Consider the following 27,407-nt stretch of genomic DNA (forward strand, 5'->3'; position numbering starts at 1 on the left):
ATCAATGAAGTCTAACCGGCTTGCTTCACTGTTCTCTTCTCCCGCAGGGCCTGAAGAGGAGCGAGCAAAGCAGCATGCTGGACCTCTTCCGCCAGCGCCTCCCGGCTCCCCCCTCCGGAGTGGAGAATGCCGGCTCCCTCTCACTGAGCGCTCCTACACCTGAGCAGGAGTCCTCTCGGATACGGAAACTGGAGAAACTCATCAAAAAAAGACTCTAAGTGAGCAGAAGGAAACTCTGTTGCTCAGGACTGGCTGCAGTGACTGGGAGCAAAGCTCGTCAGACTTATGATTTACAGTATGCTGCTGAAAAATCCATGTCCCATCACTCCCGTGCCCAGTGATCTCTTAACCATCGTATTCCGTGGCGCTGCATCTCCATTCAGACCAGGGAGGATCTGACCGAGGTGTTTGCCCTTAGACAGCTTAGCAGGAGTGAAATCCAGGACATTGCTGGGTCCACGTGGTGGAGAAAATAGAGGTATCTGGAGGTCAGCAGCTATAGAAACGGTTTAGGTGGATTCAGAGAATATCTGGCTGTGATTCACCTGGTGTCGCAGCCTTCAGCCTGGCTGAGCTCCTGCTGCAGTACTGAGGATTTTGCCTGAGAGTTTGGTGTTACTGCTCACTCCCTGTTGCAGAGCTGTTCCTCTGTTTCATTATTTATTGGGGGGGGGGACAGGGACCAACCCCACACCATCACCACCACCAAAAAAACCCCAGCTCTTTAACAGCTGGGATCCAGGTATCTGCAGCTCCCCTGATTTAATGAGATGCCCCGGAGGGAACCCCAGAGCAGATTTCTCCCCTGCTCCCAGGACAGGCATGTGTAAACCACCAGTAAAACAGCACGGCAACTCCTTTTCAGAACAGGAAGAAAGGGCTGAATTAATGCCTTCTGCACCTTGGTGAACCTCCTGCCAACAACCCGGCAGCCTCTGCTGCTATTACAGCTTAAAGGCCAAACCCTGGACATCTGCGGAGCCCATCTCCAGCTGCTTGTTATTTCTCTCGTGTGTGCTGGACTCACCCGCTGTCCCTGATGGGAGTTCCCGTACCGCCTCTCGCCCTCTCTCCACAAAGGGCCCTTCATGGAGCAAGTGTTAAACAGCACCAGCCCCTCGTTCTCGCGCCAGCCGGCGTGTCCTGAGCAGGGGTGTGCCCCTTTGGCATCTTCGCTGCCCTGCAAGGAGAAATGCTGGAAGTGTTGGCTTTAGGGGGAGCCTGGGCCTCTTCCCGGGATGGGACGGGACGCTTACACCAGCCTCAGACTTTGAGGGCCTTCCTCTCCTCCTCCTCTGAGCTTCAGCTTGCACAAGTGCAGAGAGGAGGAGAACCAGAGGTGAAATATTTTGGATAACGCCAGCTCCTCCTAGCCCCCAGCCACAAAGCCGGTGTGGAGCAGGGTTGGGGTCGGTGGATGTCTGCGCCCTTGTGTGAGCTTCCCCGAGGAGCCTTGGTGCAGGGAGACATCACCTTGTCGTTAGCAACGCTGGATTTCTTCCCAAACTCCTCCGTACCCTTTTTGGGGGACTTAGAAGGCATATGCCCAACCGTGAACAGTTGAATCCCATATGGGTTTAGGGGCAGATCAACCAGTTGTGCCTGCTTTATTTTAACTCAAGCTTCACTTGCATGTCAGGAAAAAGAAGTCCTGTACCAGTTTGGCAGGTGAGGAGCAATCCTGCCGCCAGATGCCTTCTTGGGAGGGTCATGTTCCCCACCAGGTCAATTTGGGCCTTAGGAGTATGTTTATTAGGGATTGTGCTCACTACGGGTTGTGGTACTCACTGCTGCACATCTGGGAGGGGGGAATTAGACACACTCCAGGAAAATGAGCTCCGTCCACCCAAACCCAGAGCTTCACTGGGACCAGGGAGGGAGGAGGTGAAATGAGAAATCCCGCAGCGAGGCAGAACCTGGGCTCACACTGCATCTGCCTGTTCGTGTTTCAGCACTGTCCCCTCTTGGGCGCAGGCTACTCCCCCTTCCCTCCCCTCACCCTGTGGCTGTGGGAGGGCAAATTTGGTGCCTGGTTGGTAAAATCCCGTCCTCCCTTTGCACAGGGGGCAGGTGAGCCTGCACTTGAACAGGCACGAGTTGATCACGGGATTTGAGCAGAAAGAATAAATCTGGAGATTAAGTCCTCACTGGTCGGGTTTTCTAACACTGCTCAGGCTGACCTGCTGCTGCAGCAAGGTGTGCACTAACGGGTGCGCTAACACCAACTCTTCAGGATGTATTTTCAGGGGCCCTGGCTGCGGCATGGCTGCAGCATGTGGGCACTCAGCTGCAGAGAGCCGTAGTGGTGACGTCCGTTGTAGAGCAGCAGTAACAACGCTTGTGGGGAGGGATGACAGTTTCTCATCACTCCAGTTTTACAAATCTTCCCGAGTCCGCTGCTGCTTCGTTTATTTCCTCTGCTGATTTCACGTCAGGTGACAAAAGAAAGACCGGTGGTTGAAAGCACGTCGGCATCGTGAACGGCCGTTCCCCAAGGACAGATTATGCATGTGCAGGATGGTTCACACGTTAGCAAATGCAGTAGCCAGAGAGGAGGGAACACAGGTTTGCAGAGATTCATTATTCCCATGGGGGGGATGAATAATTTGTTTTAGATTAATTTTTCTTTGCTCTGTCTATGGATGACTCTCTAACTAAATGATGAATAGCTGAAGACGATGTTCAGGTTATCATCGTGTGTCTTTCCCCAAAGGCTTCCCCTGTTTCATTCTCTCCATTTCATTCTGGAGATAAGAGGAAATAAAAGGAAAAATTAATTTTTAGTTTCAGCCTTTGAAGAATGCCACAGGTCTGGGTGTTTGGAGTTCCACTTTTAGAGAGCAAGTCTGCATTTTTCTACTTTTGGGATAAGGGGTTTGTCCCCCTGGCTCTTGGGGGACTTGGATTTGGCATGTCTGTATGCATATATTAGCTGTTTGGGGTTTACATCTCTGGGGAATAAAGGATGATTTTTTTTCTGTATAAAATGCCACTTTTTACGTTTTTTGGCTGAGATGTAAATCTGGCTGTATGTTGGAGTGTGACACTAAAATGAATTAAATGGTTACTGATGTTCATATGGGTGTTTTCTGTACAAGTGCCGCGCAGCAAACCCCCACGGCCGGGATGGTCCTCACCCAAAACGTGCCGGACCCAGGGCTCAGTGTGACCCTCGCCATTGCTCTCTCCCGCACCCTCTCTCTTTTCTGGCTTTTCCACCTTCCGCTGCTCCAGCAAGCAACTCTCTGCCGGCAGCATCTGTGTTTGTAGCAGCTCCCAGCGCCATGGGGGTGGTTCAGCAGAGCTGACCTTGTGCCCCTAAATTATCAGATCATTTCTGATTACTTTAACTTCTGGAGACATTTCTGAGAGATACTGATTTTTCCTTTGAAATTAAGAGGTAGTGCCTTTTTTTCCACATGATGCATGACATTGGAGGAGTTTCTTTTGCTTGGAGAATTAATGACTCATTTGCTTTTCTCCTACCACTCTGCTGGTCCTGCCCCCTCCACCCTTGGGCAGGAGCAGCCCGTGCCGCGCGATGTGGGTGTTTATTTCTTTCACCAGATTTACAGCTGTGACTTCGAGCATCAGAGTGACGATGTCCAAGTCTCCACAAGCCTTTTCTTGGCCGCAGCTGGGTGGGCGGCAGACACGGATGCTGTTCAGCAGCATCAGGCCACAGCTCTGCTGCAGTTAGGAAAATAGAGCTGAAACATTTGTCTTTGGGCTGCGTCAGAAAAGGCTTTGGCAGAAGGCGTTCCTCTGCGCGCCTGCTCCGCTGGGGCCAGTTACACCAGCTAGTGCTGCCGTCACCCAAAATTCCTAGGTTAAAGCCCGTGCTCATTCCCTTCTCCCCGCCAGAGCAGCTCCACTGGTCCTGAGTCAGAGTCCAGGTGGGAGCACGTGGGCTCAAGTACATTGCCACCCTTGCCTTTGAGGGGACATCTGGGCCTTTGAGGGGGTATCTGGGGTGGCTGCTGCTCAGGGTGCTGGGGGGTCCCTGCTGGAGCAGCACAGGGGGTGCTCCCTGGGCCCTCACCTTGCTGGGTTACAGAGTGACCAGGACCAAAGTACCGCGGTTTCCCTGTGCTCAGGCCTCTGGGTTGTGGCAGTGCCCTCCTGTTCCCGGCAGGACACAGGGAGCCCACAGGGCTGCCGTCGGGGTCTGGATGCTGCAGGGAGAGGAAAATCATCCTTTGCTGCTTGCAGCACATAGAGCTTTCCAAAGCCCTGGGAAAACCTCGGCTTGTGGTTCGGCAGTTTGCGAGGGTGGCGGTGGCAGCGCTGTAAAAGCTGATCAAAACTCAGCAACTTCAGCAATGTGCCGTCGGCATTCATCCCTGCAGCCGAACTGCTCCAAGGGCTCCCGTCAATCCCACTGCTTGGAAGCGTCACTGTGAGCGCAACTCCTGTGCCTGGTGGGTACATGGTCTGTGCCGTGGGGAGCAGCCTGGCATTTCCCATCATTTGGAAATAATTTTCCATTGTTATCAAGTAACACGCGATCCTTCTGATGTGCTTCCCCCTGCACGCAGCGGCAGCCCCCCGCACAGCGTCAATGTGACTATTGTTCGGTTGCTGATTAAGCCGAGCACACCCAGCCACAGTGGAAAGTCCTTTATGAAAGGAGGACCTTGATAAGATACTCATATCTGTTCTGTCTCGGCTGTGCACGGGCAGTTAAAAAGTAAATAATGTGGACAAACAGGCTGTGATGTACAGGCAGGGGAAAAGATTTCCAATACCATCGAGGACTGCACGGGTCAGTACAGTTTGAGAGGCTTAAGAGACAGTTTTTCCAAGAGGGCAGAGTACGCGTGCCTTAAAAGCAGGGCCCCTGTATAGAGTGCCTATCAACAGTATTTTCATTATCAAGTAGTTAAAATTCTAGTTAAACACTTCCCTTTCGTCCTAGCAGGAGAATTTGCAGCTCTGGATGTTGGCACTGCGGGAGATCCTGGGGTCTGAGCCCAGTGCAAGGCAGAGCAGGGCAGGCTGCGCCGCCCCCTCGGCTGTTCTGACACCTCCGTTTCACCTGTCGAGCCCAGAAACGAGAGCCTGGAAGGGCACAAAAAATTGCCATTTGTGTCAAGCCAGGTCAGAGCGGGAGATTTTTTGCTGGTAAATAAAGAGCAGCACGATTTCCAGAAGCCCATGTGGCTCTGCTCATCCCAGACACAGGCGGCTGCAGCTCCGCAGGGCTCCCCAGGCACCGACATCCCTCATACTCAGGTCCAGATCCCCACGGGAGCAGCTGTGGGGACACCCACAGCCCTCGGAGGTGGCTGCTGGGAGGTGCCACAGGTGTGTGTCCGTGCTTCCCCCCCCCCCCCAAATTGCACTAACTCCATTATTGGCAGCGTGGGTTTTAGCCCAGGAGCTGCACAGCAGCTCTGAAATAATGATCGCGTTCATCTGGAAACTGCTCCAGCGCCTTCTGAGGCGTCTAATTTCATAAAGGGCTTTTATGGGAGGTTTTGGAGCGAGGAGCGATCAGCTTTCCCATTGCTCACAGAGACCAGAATATCTTTTTTTGGGATGCATTTAAATCAAAAGGAAGAAAACACCTGTCCAGCACATTTCCTTAGATCCCGAAGTTTTCAATCAAAATTTTTAATGTTCTTTTTCTTTCCATCTGCATTTTTCAGCAAAGACAAACAGCCTCATAGTATTTCTTCAAAGGAATGTAAATTCCTTGAGGAAGTCTCCGGAGTTCCCAGCACTGCATAGCTGCAAACCACAGACGCCTACGGCTGAAAGCTCTGCTCTGCTTTTAATTTTGGGGCAGGGAAGGAATTCTTTTCAGGGGTTTGGGTTCACTTGTGCTGGGCCCGTCAGGCCAGACTGCTTGTTACTGCACAGGGGAGTGTTGACTTTGGCTGGCTGCAGACAGTTGCTTTCCCTCCACAAGAGTATTCCCCCACTGAATCTGATGACATGGCGCAATTATTTCATTAGGATTTTCCAAAAAACGTTCCCTCCGTCTCCTCTAGTGCTAGAAAGACCTTTTCCCTCTGTTTTCTTGTTTCAGCTTTGGCAGCTTTGCATGAAAAATGCAATTAAGGGTGGCAGCGCTGCTGCCTGGGTCTGAATCCTCAGGGAGGAGTGGTGGTGGGGGGGGGTGAGAAAGAGCAGGCTGGGGGAAAACTGCATTTTGAAGGGTGTCGTTAAACTCCCGGGGGTGAGTGAAGCCTGTGTGCAGGACCTGCTGCTCTGCAGGAGGCCTCTGTTTTGGCTGCAAGCTGCCCTTGGAGAAAGCTGGGGCAGCTGCTGCTGGGGCTGAGCAAAGGGAGAGGGTGGCTGAAACATGAAGGGAACAGTGTGTGTCCCCCCCTCCCCAGTTTCCCGGGTGAATTACATCCCCACTCTTGTCCCAGTCCTGAGCCAGTGGCTAAGTGAGCACCATGCTGCCCCACTCTGGTGTCACCTGCCCTGTACCTGTGCTGGCATGAACCACTGTGGCCTGTCCCAGCCCCAAACCACCCCTTGCCCGCCAGCAGCGCCTGAGCAGGCAGCAGCCTGGCTTCAGCAAAAATATCCAACCCAAAACATTCCCATGCCTGGCATGGGAACGGGCAGTGCATTAGGATGGTTCAAGACCAGGTTGGATAAGGCTTTAGGCAACCTGGTCCAGTGGGAGGTGTCCCTGCCCACAGCAGGGGGGTTGGAACTAGATGATCTTTAAGGTGCCTTCTAACCTAAACCGTTCTATGACTCTATGAGATGGCACACAGTCCATAGGTTGGACTAGGGCCGCATTTCGGGCAGCCCACTGGAAGCTGGCTTGGCTGCTGCCATGCGGCTGGGAATGGGAGCGAGGGCCCATTGCCTGGGCAGGGACGCGGTGGGGGAATACGGGGATGGGGCACCGGGAGGATGGGAGACACCGGGATGATGGGGGCACCGCTGGGATACGCGATGGTGCGCGGGGGAAAGCAGCGGAGCAGGCCCCGCCCCCTGCCGTGGCCCCGCCCCTCCTGCCCCGCCCCTCCGCTGTCGGCCCCGCCCCTCCCGCCGCCGCCCGGGCGCAGGCGGCGCAGGGCGCGGAGCAGCGGCGGCGGGCGAGGGACGGGGCGGCTCCGCCATGGTGGGTCGTCTCAGCCTGCGGGAGGTGCCCGACCTCCCGGACATGAGGAAGCGGGGCGACGCGGGGCTCGACAGCCCCGACTCCGGGCTGCCCCCCAGCCCCGGGCCCGCCCCCCCTCCCTGGCTCCTCTCCTCCGGCAGCCCCGACCGCGCCGCCACTAACGGGCTACCGGAGCCCGACTCGTCCGCGCCCGCCGCCGCGGTGAGTACCGGCACCGGCCGCCCCCGCCACCCCTCCTGCAGCGCCGCTGCCCCGGAGCTCGGTGGGACACTCCGCCCGGGGCCGCAGGCGGGAGAGGGGCGCGGGACCAGCAGCCCCGGGCACCCGCCGCCGCGCTGCCGCTGGTCCCGGGCTCGGTCCCGCTGCGGCGGGCGCTGAGTTCCGCTCCCCGGAGTGGAGAAGGACCCTGCCGCGATGCATCACCCGGGGACGGCCGGGCTGGCGGCGGGCCGCTTCTCCTTAGGCTTTCCGCGCCGGCAGCGCTCCAGGCCCCGCAGCATCCTTTGAGGAAAGGAGGGTGGAAAACCAGCCCGGCGGTACTGGGGTTACTGGGGGGGCTGGCGCCGGGGCGGCCGGCGTGGGGACAGGTTGGAGACAGCTGTCCCCCTTTCCCTCCCTTCTACCGACCTCTCCTACTGCTGTCGCGTCCCTTAAGGCACCCGCACCAGGAGGGAGCCCACTGGGGAACTGGGGTGTCTGCAGCCAGGTCTGGGGCTGTATTGGGTCAAAAGAGCTGGTGGTGCTTTTAAAAAGTCTCCAGCTTTGGGGTCGGCTCTTGCTGGTGCAAGGGAAGCCCCTGGTTCTCCTGCCCCAGGTAGGGGCTGGGATGGCGTCGCAGCACGTCTTTGAAAAACCCCATGGAAAATGAACTCTTGTTTTTCCAGAGTGACCCAGAGTAGAAAGTTTGTATATTAAACTATGGTTTCAGCTAATAGCATCAGATAGAGATGCGCTAGTTTTTCACAAAATGGTTTTTGAATGTTGATGCTGAGCTGTTGGTAAAAGTACTTTGAAAACTGCAGATCTAAAGGAGTCTATAGGGATGCCATGAAATTGGAAAAGGCCGTAGGGAGAACCGTGTGTTGAACAGGAGAGGTGCTCACAACTCCCTCGCCCCTGGGTAGTAAAGCACATGTGCAGAGGTGGCTTGACAAACACAAGCGGGTTGCTTCCCTCCGGGGCCACTTTGGTTTCCTTCTGGCTGCGGGACATTGGCGGGCTGGTGTTGGCTCATGGCACTGCCTGTCCAGGAGAGGAGCACAGAGACGCTCCATGAATTGCCGCTTGGTGGAAATGAGTTATTCCTTCCCAATAGGTCACACCTGCATTAGGCAGGTTGGATTTAATGCTTTCAAATAGTAGCCACTGCGTAGCTGTGAAACAAGGAGTTGCTCATGGTGAGATGCCCTACAATAATTTCCTGCTGTGATCTGCATGTGGGCATATCTGATGAATCCGTCAAGGAGAGCGCTCTCATACATTCCTATAATGTTAGCTATAAATTCAATGTGAGCTCATACAGCGAATGGACTATAGTTCGTGCTGCAAAAGCTGTGCTGCACTGAGGGGCTGTATTTCTCTCTCCTTTCCCAGAGTGGCTCCTCTGAAGTAAGCTCCCAGAGTTAGGACTTTGTCTTCAAAAAATACACCTTGCCACATCTTTGATGCTGTAGACCAGTGTGAAGTCAGACCTGCGGGTTGCACCTGTAGGCACGTCTTGGACTAGCAGATCCTCTTGCATGTGAATGAGAACCTCGACAGCTCTGTACCAAGAGCTAAGTAAATGTGTTTCTCTTGAGAATATACTGGATTGTAACATAAAAAGGATTATTTTTGCATTTTTTGCAGAATTCTGTGTTCTCCCCCAGCCCTGTTCTCTCCAGCTGCCCTCCAAGATTGTGTCCTTTATCCTTTGGCGAAGGAGTTGAGCTTGACCCTTTACCACCAAAGGAAATAAGGTAAATATTGTGTTACAGTCATCTAGTTTTGAAAGAGTTAGCATGTAAAGGAGTAGTTAGGCCTTATCAGTGCCTGTGAGTCAAGTTCATTTATTTACAGAGCTATTGTTCCACGCAGCTATACATTCCTGGACCTGGACATTGGTACAGGCTGAAGGAGTGTTCAGCCTCTTTTAATCCCGTGTGGTTTTTTTTCCAGGAAGACTTTCCTGTATTTTACTCTCCTGCTTTTACTTCATTGCACTACTGCAAAACGTTGACTTTCAACTGATTAACCAGAAGGTAATCATGAGGGAAGATCTTCAAAGCAGCCATCTTTGTAGGACTTTTATTAAGGGAAAGGAATTTTGCTCTCGTAACCTCATGGTTTTATAATAAGCACTTTCTATCTTATCAGCTGTGGCTAGTTGTGTGAACTAAAAGAAAAGTTAGTATTCAGAGTGCGTAATTATTTTTTTTTAATGCGCTGCATCACTTCACAGCCTGTGAATTATTCCTTTGAACGTCGTGATTTGCAGTAATGAGAAATGAATGCTCCCGGTCGATTACTGTGCAAGCAGAGGTAGGCTGATACAATCAAACAGAAGCGTAATGCAGGGGAGGGTAGAAAGAGTTGATGCCCCGGTGTGGGGAAGGAGCCTGTGCCGTGGCTGAAATTGAAGGAAGTTAGAACCGCGGAAAAGATAACATGTAGTTGTTGCAGTGTGAAGGAGATGAAAACTTCCTTTTGCAAACCAGGCATAGAGCATTTTCTTGCCAGCAGTGTTTGATGTGCAAATTGTAGTATTTTCCTGCCATCTGAATCTTCAGAAGTTTGCTTTCAGAGTGCCCCATTCTGGGAGCGACAGCTGAGAGCTCCCGTGTGACTCTTGGCAGAGGAGAACTGAGAAAATAACGTATGCTTCCATGGACTTGGCACTCTGAGGAATAAGGATGCTTATGTGCAAAGCCTAAATGTGGATCTAGGCCTCTGCGTGTAGGCACTGGAGTTTGAAGGAGGCTCTTAGGTTCACAGAGCTCAGGCTTAAAACAAGGGACACGAGGATTGAGATGTTTGGTAGTGCTGGCAGCTGGACAAAACAGTGACAGTGCTGGGTGTGCTGCTAACGTAAGGCTTTTTTCTTCTCCCCATAAATGAGTAAGACACCCGCAGACAGTGTTTGCCTGATGTGGCTGTTCCTGTGTTGGGGTGGCAGATGCAGTGCTGAGCAGCCACCCCGGTACCCGACGGCTCTGCTTTGCAGAAAATGCAGCCTGCTGTTCCAAAGCAGAGCTCATGCATGAACCTCTCCTGTGTTTCAGGTACACGTCCTCTGTTAAATACGACTCGGAGAAGCACTTCATCGACGACGTCTATATGCCAGTGGGCTTAAGCATTTCCTCTTGCAGTCAGACGGTCATCTGTGTCCCAAACTGCACGTGGCGCAATTACAAATCAGAGGTCCACTTAGAGCCCCGCAACAAGCCCCAGCGTTTCACCAGCACCACCATCGTCTACCCGAAGCACGCCAAGACTGTGTACACCACCACGCTGGATTACAACTGTCGTAAAACCGTGCGGCGGTTCCTCTCCAGCGTAGAGCTGGAAACATCCGAGTACCTTGGGAACGACTGTGTCCTGGATGGTTGCTGACTGACGGCTGTCTCTCTTGCTCTGATCCATCCCAGTCCCGTGTAACGTACTGTGCTAACTCTCCGCTAGCTAAAGCGGGTACAGACCCTAACTTTCCGATCAGGCTAAGGGAACCTTACCTGTCGTCACCTCTTTCTCAGCTCTTAATTCCTGCTTTAAGCATCAGAATGGCCTGAATGCAGTTTTCTGTGGGAATGCAACTTAGTAAGGAACTTGTTTCTTCGCCTTTAAAGTCATGAGTTCCCCCCTCTCCCCTGCAGTGCAGTAGTCAGATGAAAATAAGGGCAATTATTTTCCCAGAGAAAAAACGGACAGGTAAGAAAGAATGTGGAATAGTGCCTGGCAGGTGGAAATCCATTTGATGCTTTGTGGTGATGTGCAAAAATAAGGGTAGTTCGCTCTCCTGCAGAGAATTTACCAGGTCTTTTGGTTAGATAGCCAGAGCTGTCATTTGTTCCAGTTTAGACCACGAGACTGTTTAAGAAGAACTATCTCCTGGAAATTGCTGGAAAAAGCTAACAGAGAAAAAATTGGAATTCTGCGTTTAGTAGAATGCAAAAATGTTATATTGTGACGTTCATGTGTGGTTTGAAGGTGTGAGTTGGAAAGAAGAAGAATTCTGAGTAGAGTAGAGCAGGAGATAAAATGCTTTTGCAGCTCCAGGCAGCAGAGAAAGGGTCAGGTAATTCAAGTTCTCTAGATGAATGGCACAATGTATCTTCTGTACTTATAATGACTTCTGCAGTGCTGTAGTCTGTGTAACAAGCTAGCATTTGTGTGCATGTAGTAGGACTTGTAATGAAGAATATCAGGCCAAAAAATATCCATGTATTGTTGGAAAGTTGGGTCTTGACAGTATGGTGGTGGAAGAACACCAGTGCCTAGTTTTTACTGACATTGTACTGTCTGCACTAAGGGAGTTGTAACTAAGAAAGTTTCAGAAAATGCGCCGTGTATACAGGGACCTAGAATGGAGGAGGAGATGCTGGGATCGGGCGTGAGATGCTGTTGTGGTGGGGGTTGTGAAGAGGTAGATGATAGCAAAGGACAGGCAAATTTTTATTGCATAGCAAAATCCACAGCTGTAGCTCTGCTTCCCTGTTGAGCTTCTCATTGCAAAGGTCCGTGTCCTCTCTGGACTTTGGTATTCAGGATGTCACTGGGATGGGGTAGCATTTGCTTGTCTGTAGGCTGCCAAATAACCCCTCCAGTGCCAAGTGCATGATGAGTTTGAGGACCAAAGGGAATAACTTCAAATGCTATGAAAGTCCATCTGGATGGTACATGCATTAGTTTATCACATGCTTTGATGAAAATAAGGTGGAGAGGTTTCTTGCTTTACCCAGACGGGTTTTTTTTCTATATTGACAGAGAGCAGCATAGTGTGGAGCTCCCAAAAGCTGACTTGGCTTACGTGGCTTACGTTGGTGGCTAGCATGGTGTAGCAGCTCAGAAACACTTGGTAGACTTGACTTAGCTGGACACAGCTTTTGCATGTATTCCAAAACTCCTTTGAGGTGTGGGTCACCTTCTGGTGCACCATCAGCACCGAACCAGCTTTTAGAGAGAACTTCACTAGTGCGTAGCCCCAAGGGTGAATTTGTCAGTGGTGACTTAGAAACTGGGAGCCTGTTCTTGAGCTGTACTTAATGCGTGTTTGTGAAGTGTGATGAATGGTGTGGGAGTGTACTCTAGTGTGAACTGAAGTGATTTGGGAGACTAAAAATGCAGCAGGAAGGCAGGCTTGAGTCTGTGTGGGTTTTGTTGTTTTGGGTTTTTTACATATTTATTAGCTCAAAACAGAACATCCCTAATCTTTGGCAGTTGCCTCAGAAAACCAGATCCTAAAACAGTCCCAGGATGGCAGAGGATGCCAAAGGTAGGCATTGCTCCAGAGTTGCTAAGAGTGCGCGGTCTTCTCATCAAACATGTTAGTTTCAGACTACAGTATTTAGGAGATGTGTCCTAAGTACATGTTGCAATTCTCCCTTAAACATTGCCCCAAGATATACTTGTCGTGTGACAGAAAACACAACTCAGCCCCTAAGGGTGTGGGGTTTCAAATGGACAGAACTCTTCCTTGGGAAAGCTATTGCATCATTGCTCGCTTTGCAATTTTGTGTACCTTGCTCCTGAAACATCTGGTGCTGGCCACTGTTGGACACAGGACGCTGGAAGAACACGGACCCTGCATCGCTCCGACAATGCTCTTCCAATGAATTCATTTGCAGGAGATCTAAGAGAAGATTATTTTAATTTGTAGTCATTAATTGTCCCTAGTTAGAAAGGAAATTACCCTTACAATATGGTTTTAGAATAAAGCACCTGATTTTTATAAAGCAAACAAACTTAATTATGTACTTCTTAAAAATATTTTAATCGGTAGAGATACCTTTTAAATTATTTATGTTCCAACATTTGCAAAGCTCTGATTAGCTCTGTGCAAGTGTTCTGATGTCTGTGACGTTTCCCCCCCTTATAATTTTCAATTTGTCTTTTACTTTATTGGTAATAAATGATCTGAAAACCATCATATAGGGGAGTCTCTTTATTTTTCATTCAAAGCTTTTCAATGTTTATTATGGTATTTACTTAGTAATAAATACATAATATATCCTGCCAGTCCCAGCTCCCTTCTTGTTTCTCTTATATCATGTGTTGCTGTCGTTTACATATTCTAGGAAGGAGTTTCCTATATAAAACTGTGTATTTAAAAAAAAAAAAAAAAACAAACCACCAAATGTGGGTTTATTGGTTTAGAAAGTTGAAAAAGTGCCTTTAAGACAGCTGAAAATCCTCTCCAGTTTGTATTTGAGTCTTTCATGTGGTATAGTTTTATTTTTAAAGAGAGTTTCTGGTTTGGATTTCAGGATATCCTGCAAGTGAAGCAATTACACTTTTCAGATGTAACAAGTATTTAACCAGACAGGAATTTATTTTTAATTTTGGTTAAAAATGTAGATGCTCAAATGCTACATTAGTAAATACAGCATAAAATAAGACTAGAATGTCTTATGCATTAAACTTCTTAAAAACAAAATAGACGGTTACAAACTATTGTTTTGAGAGAAATGCTGTAGTGTTTTTCTGCTTAATCTGTTCCTTAAACCTTCCCAAATTTGCAGGCATGCTGATTTTGTTAGTATCTCTGCTAGAGTAGTAATGGATGCAATTGAACATCAGTTAATTAATTCATAATGGGATTTTTTGCTTACTTTTTATTGTTCATCTGGTTATCTGCTTGGAAAAGGTCTAGATTTGCATGTAATGACATTATTGGAATCTAGGGAGCTTTGACGCTATTCTAAAGCATGCCGCTGCTCCTGCAAAAGTCTGTGCAAGCATTTGAGTATCATGCAGTGTTTAAATTATTAAATGGGAGAAAAGCCCTATATAAACATCAGTTGTTGTATAAAAGAAAATCAATGAAGAGCCGTTAAGAAAAAACTTTAAAAATCAGAACAGTATGTTTCAGGAGGGCTTCAGGAAAAACTTTCTCTCCTTTCAGATGTGCCGTGTAACTTCCAAATACTTCCGTTAGTGTGGCCTGGGCTGTTTTCGTTTAATATTGTAGTAACACTCTGTGTGAAAGATGTTCCTTTACTATGAGAAGTTGGAGAGTACAAGGCAGCCTACTGCTTGACATGATTTTTAATTTATATTGCCCAAATGGGTTTCTAGTTAGTACATACCATGACAAGGATAACCCCGTTGCTATAGATGTGCTCTATTTTCCTTGTGTATATGCTGTGCTTCTCTAGAACATCAAATCTGAGGGTCTGATACAATTAATTTTTATAACAAAATAAAATAGTGTACCTAACAATTAGATCACAAGCCAGGAGATGAGGGCTGGATGCCAATCCCAATTTTGCAGCTTGCTCAAAGTACGAGGTAAGTTTGTGTGCCTGCAAATCATTTTAACCTCCAAAGAAGGTATCTGGTCATTCAGCTGCCCACATTCAGTTTCCCCATCTGCCGCAAGGGCTGTGCTTGCTGGTTTCAGGACCAGAAATTCATGACCTGAAAAGCTCAGGTGTAATGCAGTGAGTATTACATTGAAATAAACGAATAGCAATAACTAGGGATGCTCTAGGACAAATAGGCAGTGTGGAAAGGAGCACTTTTAATTGTTGATGTAGTCTGAGTTGCATCTATATTTTAACTAGCAGGTTGGTTTGTTTTTAAAATATAAATGTCCTGTTCTCCACACAGATAGAACACAGTGAGTAATCAGTACTAAGCTACAGAACTTGTTGAGAGATTTTTGGTGACACCACTGGTTGCAGCTCCGAGACTGTGCTAGCTCATTCAGCATTCAGGACCACTTCACACTTTCTCCCCCAGAAAATAACTGCAGCAATCTTCTTTACGTTTTGTGTGATCACTGCCAGTGCATGATGCCCTGTGATGAAGTAATGGGGAATGCCTGATGGCTGGGCACGGCTCAGCAGGCAAATGTTGCTGGATATACAATTCATACCGTTTCCTTCTGTTCATCTTATAGATACGCAGCCTTTCTTCCTCTGCTACAGGATCTTCAAGAATCCCGTCCCATCGAAGGCTTTCATTAAGCTGAGCAGAAAGACCTTGTTCTGTTTGACTAGAGTCCAAAATGATGGAAGTTGATACTACAGCCTTGTTTATTTCTGCATCCTTCTGTTTCTCTTCTGCTTTGTTTTGGTCTGAGTCAGGGTTCCTCCCAGGACTTGGGATTTCACGCAATGGAGGGCCGCGGGCCTGCTGCTTTCTGCTTTTGTGGTGGTGTTTATCTGTTAAAATGGTAAATGCTGTTAGCAAAAATGTATCCGTTGCCTCTGAGGATTTCCTGCTTATTTCATAAAGAGGCTGGTGAGACAAGTGCTTGCTGTCTCTTTATGTGCCCATTAATAAGAAACCAAATCTATAAGAAAATATTAATGGCCTAAAAATCTTACTTTTAAGTGGGAAATATATATTTATCTGATTGACTAACATAATTCTCACACCTGTAAAATGTATTTATTGAGGCTGTTAATGCATTAATAGCCCTTCTACACTGGCATTAAGTTCACTGTGCTTGCCTAACTCAATTTAGGCAGGAAATTGATTCTTAGTTGTTGAGGATTTTTTTTAAGCTGTTATCCATTAATACAGCAAGCAATGTGATTAACTTTTTTTTTATATAGTACAATTTCTGGAAACTTTCAGGCACCATTTGTACGAAGATGCTGGAAGTGAACAGCCATTCCTTTACATGGAAGATTTTTTGAAATTAACCACCCCTTTCTGTAGCTATAACAGCAACTCAACCCCACTGATGGGAAGTTAGATCAGTGCCATGACTCATGCCTGTGGAACGGTGAATATTTAAACAACTATAGTGTAGCTCACCAAAAGAAAACCACTAAAAATTTACAACATCCCAAATCTTAGACATTTTATGAAATGTCCTACTTCTTGACAGATGTCTTATGCCTCCTACTGCTTACGCTGTGTAGTTACATGTACTCAGTCTTGTTCTTTTTTTGGATAGATTTGTAGCTATATTTGAAATTATATGTATAAACAGGCTACAGGTTCGGTGAAAGGTTTTAAAGTGCCGTAGATTATTTCCTAGGGCTGGTTGTTTTTTCTCTCCACGACAGTTGTCCTGCAGGACGGAGGGAGAGCCGAGCACCACATACTCTGGCCGACACAGGTGAATCTGAGCTGCCTTCCTGCTGGTACATACACTCTGGCTGCGCGTCCCTTCACGTCTGTGCAGTGTCAATTGCGCAAACATGCCATGTTGAGCAGCGGTCACGTACCAGCCTGGTGCACGCATGGCTTTGCCATGTCCCCTTCCCTCCCCAGGCCTGCCCAGCCCCTGCATGGGGTGTTTTGGGGACACCTACGGGGACCGTAGTGGCTTCGCAGGGGATGGTGGCCTTTGCCTATCCCTGCCGGTAGCCAGCCCAGCTCACCTGCCCGTGCTGTGGTGGTGGCAACACTCCTGCGTGGCAGCTGCTGCTGCTTCTTTCTCCGTGGTGGCTTCGTGCCAGGGGCCTGTGGTGGAGCGGGGCACGGGCAGCCCCTCACCCTCTGCTGCCTGCCCTCACCGCTCTCCTGCCTGCGGGGCCTGGCCTGGCCGCCCACCGCCACCCTCGAGCCTGGCAGGGAGCAAAGGAAGGAAAGTCGGCAGCCCTGGACCAGCATCGCTCCTTGTTGGTGAGCCCCCCCCATCTTCACTCCCCTCAGTGCTTTCCCCCTCCCTCTCTCCTTCTCTCAGCACCTTTCCCCTCCATTTCCCCTCAGCACCTTTCCCCTCCATTTCCCCTCAGCACCTTTCCCCTCCATTTCCCCTCAGCACCTTTCCCCTCCATTTCCCCTCAGTGCTTCACCTTCCCTCACTGCCTTCCCCCTCCATCCCCCTTAGCTCTTCCCCTCAGCTCCTCCCCTCAGTGCTTTCCCTCGCCATTTCCCCTCAGATTTTCCCCTTCATCTCTCCTCCCCTCAGTGCCTTCCCTCGCCATTTCCCCTCAGCACCTTCCCTTCCACCTCACCTTCCCCCTTCACCTCTCCTCCCGTCAGCACCTTCCCTTCCATCTCACCACTGCCTTCCCCCTTCCTTTTCCCCTCAGCGACTGCCCTTCAGCGAGGTCTCCATGGTGCGGCAGCGAGCCTGAGCCTGCCTGCTTGGCCAGGGGCCCAGCACCATTACTCTGTGTGAACAACCCTGTCCAGCACAGGTTTCCTTGCCTGTGCCCCTCTGCATCTGTGTGTACTGGGGCTTGCTAGAGGTAATATGGCCACACCAGAAAATATTCACCCCAAATCCATTGGAGGGAGACCAGCTATGGGGGTCCTTCCACTTCCTTGTACCCCAGCCCCGGAAATGAAGGTGCTGAAGGAAACTCCCCTCTCCCTTCCCTCCCCTCTGCCCTTCTCCACATCGGAGCAGCGAAGGTACTGGTGAAACAGCTTTTCAGGTGGCAATGGCTCTCCTGAGTGTTTTGGGGCCGTGGCAATGCTTGGATCTCCTGCCCTTGCCACTGCGTCATGGTGGTGAGTGTTTTAACAGCTCTATCAATGAGGGAAATGAGTGGGTCTCATTTGGAGGTGTGCCTGGACACAAAGTGTTCACAGGAACTCCAGCAACAGTTGCTGAAGCAAGGCACAGCTTATTTGTCCTCCTCTCCCTGGAAATAAAGTGGAGGTTTAATCCTGGTTTGGTTGCTTTCTCCCCTTCCCTGCCTGCCTCTTTCCTTCTCTCCCCCTGATCTATTTAGATGTGAAATTTGGCAGACGCGGTTGCATTCAGACAGGTTGTGATGAAATCAGGCTCCCGGGAGGCTGCTCCCACAGCGGATCCTAGGGCCGCAGGCAGCACTTCTCCGACTGCCGCTAATGGTCTGATTTCAAAGTGTCAACAGCAGGGGTTTTGTGGTGACGGTTATTACTAATGCTGTACAGCAGCCAGCGGGTCTCCAAAGCCTGCGTGTGGATGAAAGGGATGGTGACACAGGGCAAAAAGGCAAGGAAAACAGGAACAGCAGTGATGGGATGTAAATAATTCATCCAGACTGAAAAGGGAGTACAATATTTTGGGAGAACAGCTACTTGTAGCTAGTGGTGGTTGTAGTTGATTTTATTATGATAAAACCTGACTTGCCAGCCAAAATTAGATCCCAGTGGTAGTGGCTGGCTTGAGCTATGTATGAAGAAAACCATCTTCTGACAGCTCCTCCCTGGAGTACCAGGACGGGTAGGACCAACGTTCACCCAGTTACCCTGCCCCTTCTGCTGCTGCATTTGGGCAGGAGGGTGCTAAGTGCTGAGGTGCTCCTCAGCAGTGGGTAATTTTATACTGAAGGGGCATCATCCCCAGGCAAATCCCTTACCTTCTTACTGCTTTCTGTCACTTCTCTCTGTCCCCCTTTTCTTTTTAGACTGAGAGTCTCAAACTGCTGCGCCCAGAGCAGGCAGACTTAGCAGATGTTCTACCCCCAATTCACAGTAAAAACACTATGAACAAACTTTCCACAATTCTCTGAAGGTTTCACTGCATCTTGAAGGCATATATCTTTTGAAAATAAACGTATCATGATTTCATAAAATAGAAGTCCAATTTGTAAACCCTTGCCAGGAAGGGTAATTGCATTCAAGCAGTAGATGTAATCTATATGTGTAAGAGTTGTTAGATTTGTCTTTCAATTTGCTTGAATGTTCCTACTGTCCTCTTTAATTTTAGCTTGAAAATGAGATAAAGGTATTGTTGTGCTTGTTTCCATTGGTGAGACAGGGATGTTATGACGACCTCTCCCATTCAGTATAAAATCTGGGTAATGCAACAGGCAGGTGCCTCTGAGAGGAGATTTGTGAACATGCCTTATATCCTGATTGGAAAAATTAGTAATTTTATAAGCAATTATATAGATCTGGTGACATCAGGAAGGAAACTTGCAAGCCTTAAATTCAAAGCCCAGCCTAAGGTGGTGTCAGACAGTGGATCTTCACACATGTAGTGTGTATGTGTATTTTTATTAGGACAGCAAAGAAATGCCCAGATCTCAAATATATAACCCATGGCTGCTGGTTTTTTACTCAAATGGCTTTTATTTGGCTGGGGGGTTCTTGGTGCACTTTTGACTTCAAATGCAACTACGCTGAAAATTTCTCTGGATTTCTTTCTGGAACAGGTTTACTCCAAAACGTGCTTCATTTCCCTGTGCCATAGGTACACTGAAACTGCATATAGGCCTACTGCAGGGGGCTACTAAGGAATTCGTCTTGTGAAATGTTATAGTTGATGCTGTAGGCTTACCTTGGGCAAGGAGAACAGAATTAGACCTGAGACTAGTTCATGCAAGCAAAAAGAGCAGGGGATCAGAATGGGGAGTTTGTCTTTAAAACAGGTAAAAAAAGCAGCTTAATTTGCTATGAAGCAGCACCATTCTTTAAATGTTTCCTTTGTCTTATATATTCTTGATTAGGTGTTCTCTATAGGCAAGGTTGGTTTTGGGGTTTTTTTTTTGTTGTTCAGCTTAGGTACTGAATCATTGACCTTTTCATTGAGGAATGATAATTACAGGGACAAATACAAATTGAATCAGCGAAGATCAAATAGGAGAGGATTGCAATCAGAGTAACAGCTTGGAAAAAAATCCTGGGCTTCTCGCTGTGAATTGTGAAGCAGCTAGGCTGAACTGGGGTGGTCAGGGCGATGGAAAGGGTGCACCAAACATCTCTGGCTGTGGCAGCTCCTTGCCAGTTGTCAGCCTCTGTCCCTAGGAAATGATCTTTCAGAGATGAATGGCCAGCCAGTTTGACCTTTGCTTATTCTACGTGATTAAAATTGCTCATAATTAATACTCTCATTATTATTTGCATATTAAAACATTAATTTTCCACCTCTAAGTCTTGTGTCAAATGCTGAACAGACGGATGATGAGAATCCTTACCTGCAGGAACCTGTGATCTAACCAGAAACGACAGCCAAACAGTGGAAAGCCAACTAGCAGTGCAATGTCTCAGCTCTGATTGCCTGGCTGGACATGGCTGAGAACGGGAGCCCAGACCCCTGCTTACCAGTCCAGTGTCCAATCTGGGAATCATTTCCTGCAGCGCTCCAGGATTGTTATGATTAGGATTGTTTTGCTGTGCAATAGGGCTGCTTTTAAGCATCTGTAGTTCTTCTGGAGGACACCTTCATGCCCACGAGTGTAACATCTCTCTGAAAATGATGGTCTTTATTTTTTCATTTCTTGAGAAATGTGCCTGTCCGAGGGTGACACAGAAAGGCTGTTCCCCAGCGTGCAATTATGTGCTGTGCTGAAAGGAGACTGGATCAGCTTGGGGCATCTGCGGTGCAACTGTCAGCATCGCTGATAGGCCTGCAGGAGAAGTTTGCTATCCGTTACAGTCCTTGTCATGTGTATATTTAAAATCTCTGGCAGCTGTGATCTGGTGAATAATTCAGTGAAACCCATCATCAATAAAAGAGAGATTTTGAAGGGTTCTTTGGGTGGAATTGGAAGTGCCTGCTTTCTGAGAAGCGAGTGTATTAAAAATTGACTTCATGCTATCAAGATAAAACTCATATTTAGCCTTTTTAAATTTTTAATGTGATGTCATATTTATTCTCTGTGACTTCCAGCTACCAAGGCCCATCCTTGCAGTCGGATTCCGAAGCGTCTGTGGTTCCGTGGGGAACCCAATGAGCAAATTCAACAGCAGAATGGATACAGGCTCTGAGACGTGTGTTGTTTCCTGTGCCTATTGCTCCTGCCAGTACAGCTGGTTAAATAAGGTAATTAATCTTTTTCCTGAAGTTGGCTGAATCGTGTGTTTAATTTATTTATATTAATGACTGTGTGGAGGACTACCCTGGTGCAAAATGTCATCTTCAAGGGCTTTCTTCCACGGAAATACAGGCTCTGTATTAATGCGAACACTGCTTCCTCTGATTTATTTTTCAACACTTGCCTAAACCAAAAAGCAAAATATATACTCAGACTTGAACTTGATTTAGGTAAAAAGTGGCTCAGGGTCCCTAAGCTTATCTTGTGAGGTCTTGTGGAGGCATAGAAATGATGGGGCTTGCAGAGCCACCGGGTTTCTCAAGAGCAGGCTCTGAATAGGCAGTAAAAGCAAAGACGGAGTGTTTATTTTCTCTTCCTCGCTCTTTTCCTTCTCTCTCTTTCTCTCCCTCCCTTCCTGTCACATGGCAAATTTACTCGCTGCATCCACTGGACGTTTAGACAGTAATGAGCCCTAATTTCTGTATTCACAGGGTAGTGCAAAAGGAATAATTGTTTTCCTGTGATTTTTCTGTTGACTCACAGTGTGATCGCAGGCTGTCACATCACCAAGTGCTTTGCTCCCCCTCCCCACCCTCCCTGTGCTGCATGGGACAGTAGTTAGCATTTGTACAGCTCTCCAAAATACAAAGTAAGACACGTTGGGTCCACGCTGTACCTGCTTTGCAACGTTCCTGCAGGCTGAGCTTCTACTGACGTGGGGAAAACATTACCGGACCATCCACAGCAGTCCCGGCAAGAATAGCATTACTGTAAAAACAACAACAACAACGACGACAAAAAAAAAAAAAAAAAGGGCAACACCAAAATTTTCTGCTGATCCCAGGCAGCCTTCTCTAGCTGGTAGCTGTTATTGGGATCACTCTGCAGATTTGGGCCCTTAATTTTTAAAAATCATGAGCTCCCCACAGTTGTCCCAGGCCCAGCAGTTCACCTTGCTTGGCTATGGGGTGCTCTTGTGCTGAACTTTATTTTTACCCTGCAAAGTTCATTTTTGTGTTGGGGTTGCTTTTGCTGTGATTTTTTTGTTATTTGTTTGTTTCTTGGGGTGGTATTTTTTGCTTTGCGTTTTTGAGTTTAGGTGGGTTTTTTTACTGTTTTGGTTATTTTTTCGTTATTGTTTGTTTCTTTTGGGGTCTGTTTTGGTTTCGTTTTGTTTGTTTGTTTTTTTTTTTTTTCTTTTTCTGTGTGTGTGTTTTTGGTTGGTTTTGAGGGGGTGAGTTTGTTTGGGTTTGTGGTTTGTTTTGGTTGGTTTTGGGTCTTTTGTTTTTAAGTTGGGTTGGTTTTTTTTTTTTTTTTTGCTACTGGCCTTCCTTGTTTGTAGTTTTGGTTTTTTTTTTTTCAGTGGGGTTTTATTCTGCTTTGGGTCTCCCGACCGCGGCCGGCCGGTCCCAGCGCCCATCCCAGCGGCTGCCCGTAGCCCTGCCGACCGGCCCCGCTCCGAAGCCCCGTCGCTCCGGGCCGGGCCTTGGCGGCGGCCGGCACCGGCGGGGCGGGTACGGCGCGGCGCCGCCAGGGGGTGCCCGGCCCCGCGGGGGGCGCCGGTGCGGCGGGGGGAGGTGCGGGGCGCGGACGGCGCCGCCGGGGCTGGAGGAGGCGGTGGCGGCGCAGGTGCGCTCTGTTTCCGCGTTTTCCCGGGGCGGGGGCGGCTCCGCGCCGCTTCCCAGCGTGGCCCGTGGCGGAGTCGGCGGCGAGTTTTGCCGGGGCAGCGAGGGCCGGGTGCGAGAGCGGGGCCGGGCCGGAGGGCAGGTGGGTGAGCGGAGCGGAGCGGGCGGTGGGCAGCCCGCAGCCCTCTGCCGGGAGGGCGCACGGGCGCTTCGTGCGGAGTTTCAAGCAGAGTTTCAGGTGTTGGTATGTGCTGGCTGCCTGGAGACTCGCGGGGAAACCGCTGTGTCCGCGGCCCGTGGGGTACGGCCCCTTCCCCTGGCGAGCTGGGACAGGGGAACAGCTTTTGGAGGGGCCTGGGGCACCCAGACCCGGAGCTTCACTGGTGGGAGAGTCTTACTTAAAATGCTGCTGAAAGCAGGCCAGAAATATGGCAAGGTGAACTGCACAAGGCTGAATTTGGGTGGAATTCAGCCTCCTGAAGGTAACTGAATGTAAGTGAAAGAGGTAGGGGGGTGAACAAACCAGAAGTGGGAGGTTGAAAAGGACACGTGCTCCATCAAAAAAAATGAGCTTGTGCATGTTGTGTGGTGGGAGCTGACATGTGCATCTTACACAGGATGGATTGTCATGGTTCTTTTGGGCATTCTGGCAATGGTTGCTGTTGTATGTGCAAGTAAGAATGACGTGCTGTGCCCACCCCCAGGGATTTTAGCCTGCTGCAGCTTAGGTCAGGTACTCCCCCAGGGACAGGTCAAAGTCCATGGCTTTCTTTTTGCATGTACCAACAACTTTCAGAGTGCTTAAAGGTCTTGGAGTTGCTGCTGGCCAGGCTTGTGTGTTGTTCAAAGGCTTCCTAAAATGCCTAACACTGATACTATAGCTTAAGGATGTTGAGAAAGGGTATTTCATCCTCCAGATGTGATGGCAGGCCCATGGCTTGGAGCCATGCTGGATAACAAGTTTTTGGCAAGGTCTGGGGTCAGGCTGCTCAGCAGAGAACCGCGTGTTTCCTGGTTCACTTGAGGTTACCCACGAAATAGGCTGGCATGTGATTCTCCTGCAAGGGATTCCTTGACAAACACTGGCCCGTGCTCAGTACTTCCCTACTATGTCCAGTTCTTTCTAAGAAACTTGATGCTTCTCTGGAGACTGGGAGGTGCCAATTGCACCCTGCCAACCTCCAGCCGCAGAATGCCTCCTGAGCTTTTTAGCATATCAGAATAGTGAAATGAGTCTCTTTAATTGGCCATTTAGATGCTAATTTGCTTCTCCTAGGCCTCTGCCAGATCAACCTGCCCCAGAATGTGAGTCAGAAAGAGCCTGCTGTCTTCATGAATTATTCACTTTGCACAACGCACCTGCCTGGCTGGGGATCAGAAGGAAATAGGGCCAAAGTCTGATAAATAAAGATACACCTTGGCAGGTGGAACAGTGCTGGCTTTCCTCCCCAGCATCATAGGGTGCTGGGGAGCTGGAAGACTGCTTTGTGTGGGCAAAAACCGGTTCTTTATAGCTTACCATATATCAAGTAGCCACACTAATAACTGCCTCTCATTAATACAGGACTGTTGGTACCCTATGTCAGTTTTCCTGTAGAGCTGATTTTATCTTCCCACTTGTAGGACTGGCATGGACCTCCAGGGCATTGTATTTTGTAAGCTCTTTAACAAGCTCCATCTTAAAAGCAGTTAGACTTCTTGCTACTGCTGCTAGAATTGGGAAGCAGCTCTGGTGCATAGGAACCTTCTTGTTTTCCCCCCAAACCTCATCCTCACTTGCTCCTTTCCAACTTGTCCTTACGTGATAATGACACCTCTCACGTTCTGCGTGCTGTGTTGCGTTTGCGTTTACTTTGAGCTGGGCCAACCGGATCTGAATACATGACACCGAATGAGGTCTTCTCTATTTTGCTGGCACTGGTACTGCTTAGATTGAGCTTTCATGGTGAGACAGACTGGAGAAAGTCTGTCTGATTGGGTTCTTAAGTTGTTGTCCCAAAGCTTGCCAAGGCTTTATCGTGTTTATTTGGACATTGTGTGTTCCTTGTCTCTGTTGGCCCAAGCCGCAGCGATGAAAGTCAAATCTGATCATATTGGATTCCTTGTGTTGCTTGGCTCTCCATCTGCTGCTAAGGGTTTGCACTGTTGTGGGGATTTGTTGCAGTTAAGAAATTGCAAGAGGCCATTTCTCAGCTGTGCCCCTGTGTGCCAGCCCAGCTCTCTCCCTTACTGAGAGCAAGGAGCAGGAAGGTGGTGAGGATTGCATGGCTCTGCTGTGCTCGTGCTTTCTGTCTGCTTAGTTCTATAAAATGCTTACAGCAGGCTCCTTTGCCACTGGAGGGGCTGAGAAACTGCTAGATGTAAGTGTGAAGGGGCAGTTCAAAGTGGTTTGTGTGTGAGAAAAACTTTAATAAAGCCCTGATTCAGGCCAGCACCTGTACAGGCAGTTATTCCCTTTCTCACACTCCGAGACTTGGCTGTATCTTCAAAGTCAAGTGTGTGTCTTCTGCCACGCTTCCACAGCCCCAAGCGTTATTCTGTCACTTTAAAACAGTTGTGTGCTTTGAAATACAACTGTGGCAGTAGGATCTTTAAAACATGAGGGAAGACTTGCATCTGGACTAAATGGCCTTTCCCTGCCTGCTCGCACTTGTCTCCCTGCTGTGTGACTAGTGTCTGGGAGGAAAAGGGACTGGCTGGAGGTGGGTGGGAGGCAGAGGCTGGCTTAACCTTATCTATCTCCCCTAGTCATTTATCCTCTGTCATAGCAACAAGAGCAAACACTCACTTAGTTGCTAAGGTTTCCCAGGGATAATGGGGTCTGGTGTGCTGAGCGGAGAGTAATTACACTGCCTCTTTGAGGGAGTGGCAGCTGAAAGGAAAAACGGGCCAGCACAGTACCTGGTGCAAGCTGGGAGTCCTGGGGGAGGTGACGCCCTCCAAGCAGGCGAGTTAATTACACCGGCACAGCTTGGCTTGGGAATTGGGAACTCATCTCTGGCCAACCGTTTAATTTTTATTTTTTAAATGAAGTATTTAAAAAAAAATTGCCTAATTAATTTCCTATAAAAACAAATTAATATAGACATGAGCTGCTTAGCTGAAATAACCAGGCAAATGAAAGCTGACTGGAGAGCTCCTTATGGGCCTGTATAGGACGTTTTTGTATTTGCAGGGCTCCAAGGAATTCATGCTTCATGGGCACCTGTAATCAGCCCAGCTGCAGGAGGGCTCGTGCAGGCTGTGCTTTTGCTGCTGTGAGGAGGTGTTTTCTACTGCAGTGACTACCTCAATGTCAGCAAGACCCTTCAGTTTTAACTTTGATGTAGTCAAGGTAAAGTCAAATCGTGTTTGAGGTGGAGGAGTGGGGAAGGGACTCGGTGTAGCAAGATGATGCTAAAAATGTACATGAGCTGAAAAAGCAAGCTGATAAATTTGGGACAGAAAAATGTTAAGGGTGTTAAATACAGAGCTACAGCCTGGCTCAGGGAGTGCATGATCCAGGAATCTCTGGAGGCTGGGAGGGTGTTCTGGAAAAGTATTGCCGTGTTGTGCTCTGTTCTTATACTCTTCTTTAAGCATCTGCTATCGGAGCTGGTCAGATAGCAGGTACTGTGCTCGCTGGACCTTTGGCATGACCTGCCACGACTGTGCTGTGTTATTAAGGTAAAGATACGTGATGTTCATGTTGTTATTGTGCTGAGAAAACTGATCTTCTTTCGCAGAAGGGCCTGAAACTCTTTAAAGAGTGTCATGTCAAAGGGCTGTGGCTGCATACTGTCGTCAGCCAGGGCTAGCTCTGGGACATGTCGACATGGTGACCTTCTGCCATCCCAGCTGCCAGTTGTAGTTGGTACTGAATGTGCTGATTGTTGGAACGTGGATCAGGATTACACCTAGAAACACCTCCTGCTGCTGTTCTGCTGCTGCTCTGGGGAGGTGTGCCCGCTGCAGGATCCACAGCTGTGTGGCTTGGTGGGGTGGCATGGAAGGGTGCTCACCTCTACCCAGCCTGCGCCTGGGGGATGTGCTGTTGCACAGCCAGCTGCAGCTTGCCTTCATCCTCCAGGCCAAGTGGGGACTGTCCAGTGGGAAAGATCCTGCTCGCTTTGCTGTCTTGTGGTTGCTCTGCAGGGATGTGGGGCCAAGTCAGCAGTGTGACCCTGTCGCTGTTCCCTTTGCTCAGACCCCACCAGAAGACTTCTCCCTTGCAGACTGAAGTCAAGTTCTCAGTTGCCTTGTTCTCTGGCTGCAGAGTCCATGTCTCATCGTAGAGACAGCAGAAGCAGCACTACATCAGAGCTGCAGGTAGAGATGTGCCCAGTTATGCATCCTCCAAAATGTTCCTGGCCCCACGCAAAGGCTTGGCTCGCTGCGGGGCAGTGCTCCTTCCTTGCAGCGCTCCCCTTAGCTTCTGTGCCGAGGGCAGCCAGGTGGACTCAGATTTAATGAGGTTTTGCTTCACATGACTTCCTCCATCATAGGAGAGGAACAAACAGGTGGAGGGTTTTTAAAGCAGGTCATAGAGTATCGACAAGAACTCTCTTTTAATTCCTAATTCAAGTAAAAAGCAGAATCTTGGAGTGGGAAGTTTTCTTTCTGTAACACGAAGTACTTGTGCTTCCTCTTTATTCTGTGCAGTGTACTTGCAGCAGGGCCAAGAGCTGTGAATTTCTCTTGCTTTCTCACTGCTAGAGACTGGCTACTTCTGCCCTTTGTTGGCTTGTTGAGAGGAGTGGAGGACGGGGAGGGGTTGGCTCGGCGAGGTAGGTGCTAACTGGAGTATTTTTGAGAGAGAACACAGTAGAGGCTGACTTCAAGAGAGGGATGTTTCACCAC

At 49.0% G+C, this 27,407-nt stretch overlaps 3 protein-coding genes across 3 annotated transcripts in view; all 3 read left to right on the top strand.

Moving 5' to 3' along the window:
- The window catches only part of VPS53 (VPS53 subunit of GARP complex), a gene marked incomplete at its 5' end in the record, with an annotated part of 70,246 nt that extends 67,169 nt beyond the window's left edge, over window positions 1–3,077 (top strand). The window contains one exon of the mRNA XM_082493082.1: window positions 48–3,077. Coding sequence (XP_082349208.1) covers window positions 48–218 — 171 coding nt within the window. The 3' untranslated portion in view covers window positions 219–3,077. The remainder of the gene's footprint in view (window positions 1–47) is intronic.
- A 3,997-nt stretch (window positions 3,078–7,074) lies between these two features.
- Window positions 7,075–13,216, top strand: RFLNB (refilin B). The gene is made up of 3 exons (XM_082493113.1): window positions 7,075–7,291; window positions 8,939–9,048; window positions 10,351–13,216. The coding sequence occupies exons 1-3, from the start codon at window positions 7,088–7,090 to the stop codon at window positions 10,679–10,681; spliced, it is 645 nt and encodes a 214-aa protein (XP_082349239.1). The 5' UTR covers window positions 7,075–7,087; the 3' UTR covers window positions 10,682–13,216.
- A 9,441-nt stretch (window positions 13,217–22,657) lies between these two features.
- RPH3AL (rabphilin 3A like (without C2 domains)) overlaps window positions 22,658–27,407 on the top strand; it is a 43,058-nt gene continuing 38,308 nt past the window's right edge. The window contains exon 1 of the mRNA XM_082493304.1: window positions 22,658–22,710. The gene's annotated coding sequence lies outside the window, so the exon portion shown is untranslated. The remainder of the gene's footprint in view (window positions 22,711–27,407) is intronic.

This window comes from Vanellus vanellus, assembly GCF_965231255.1.
Source record: "Vanellus vanellus genome assembly, chromosome: 19".
In the NCBI taxonomy this organism is placed as follows: Eukaryota; Metazoa; Chordata; class Aves; order Charadriiformes; family Charadriidae; genus Vanellus; species Vanellus vanellus.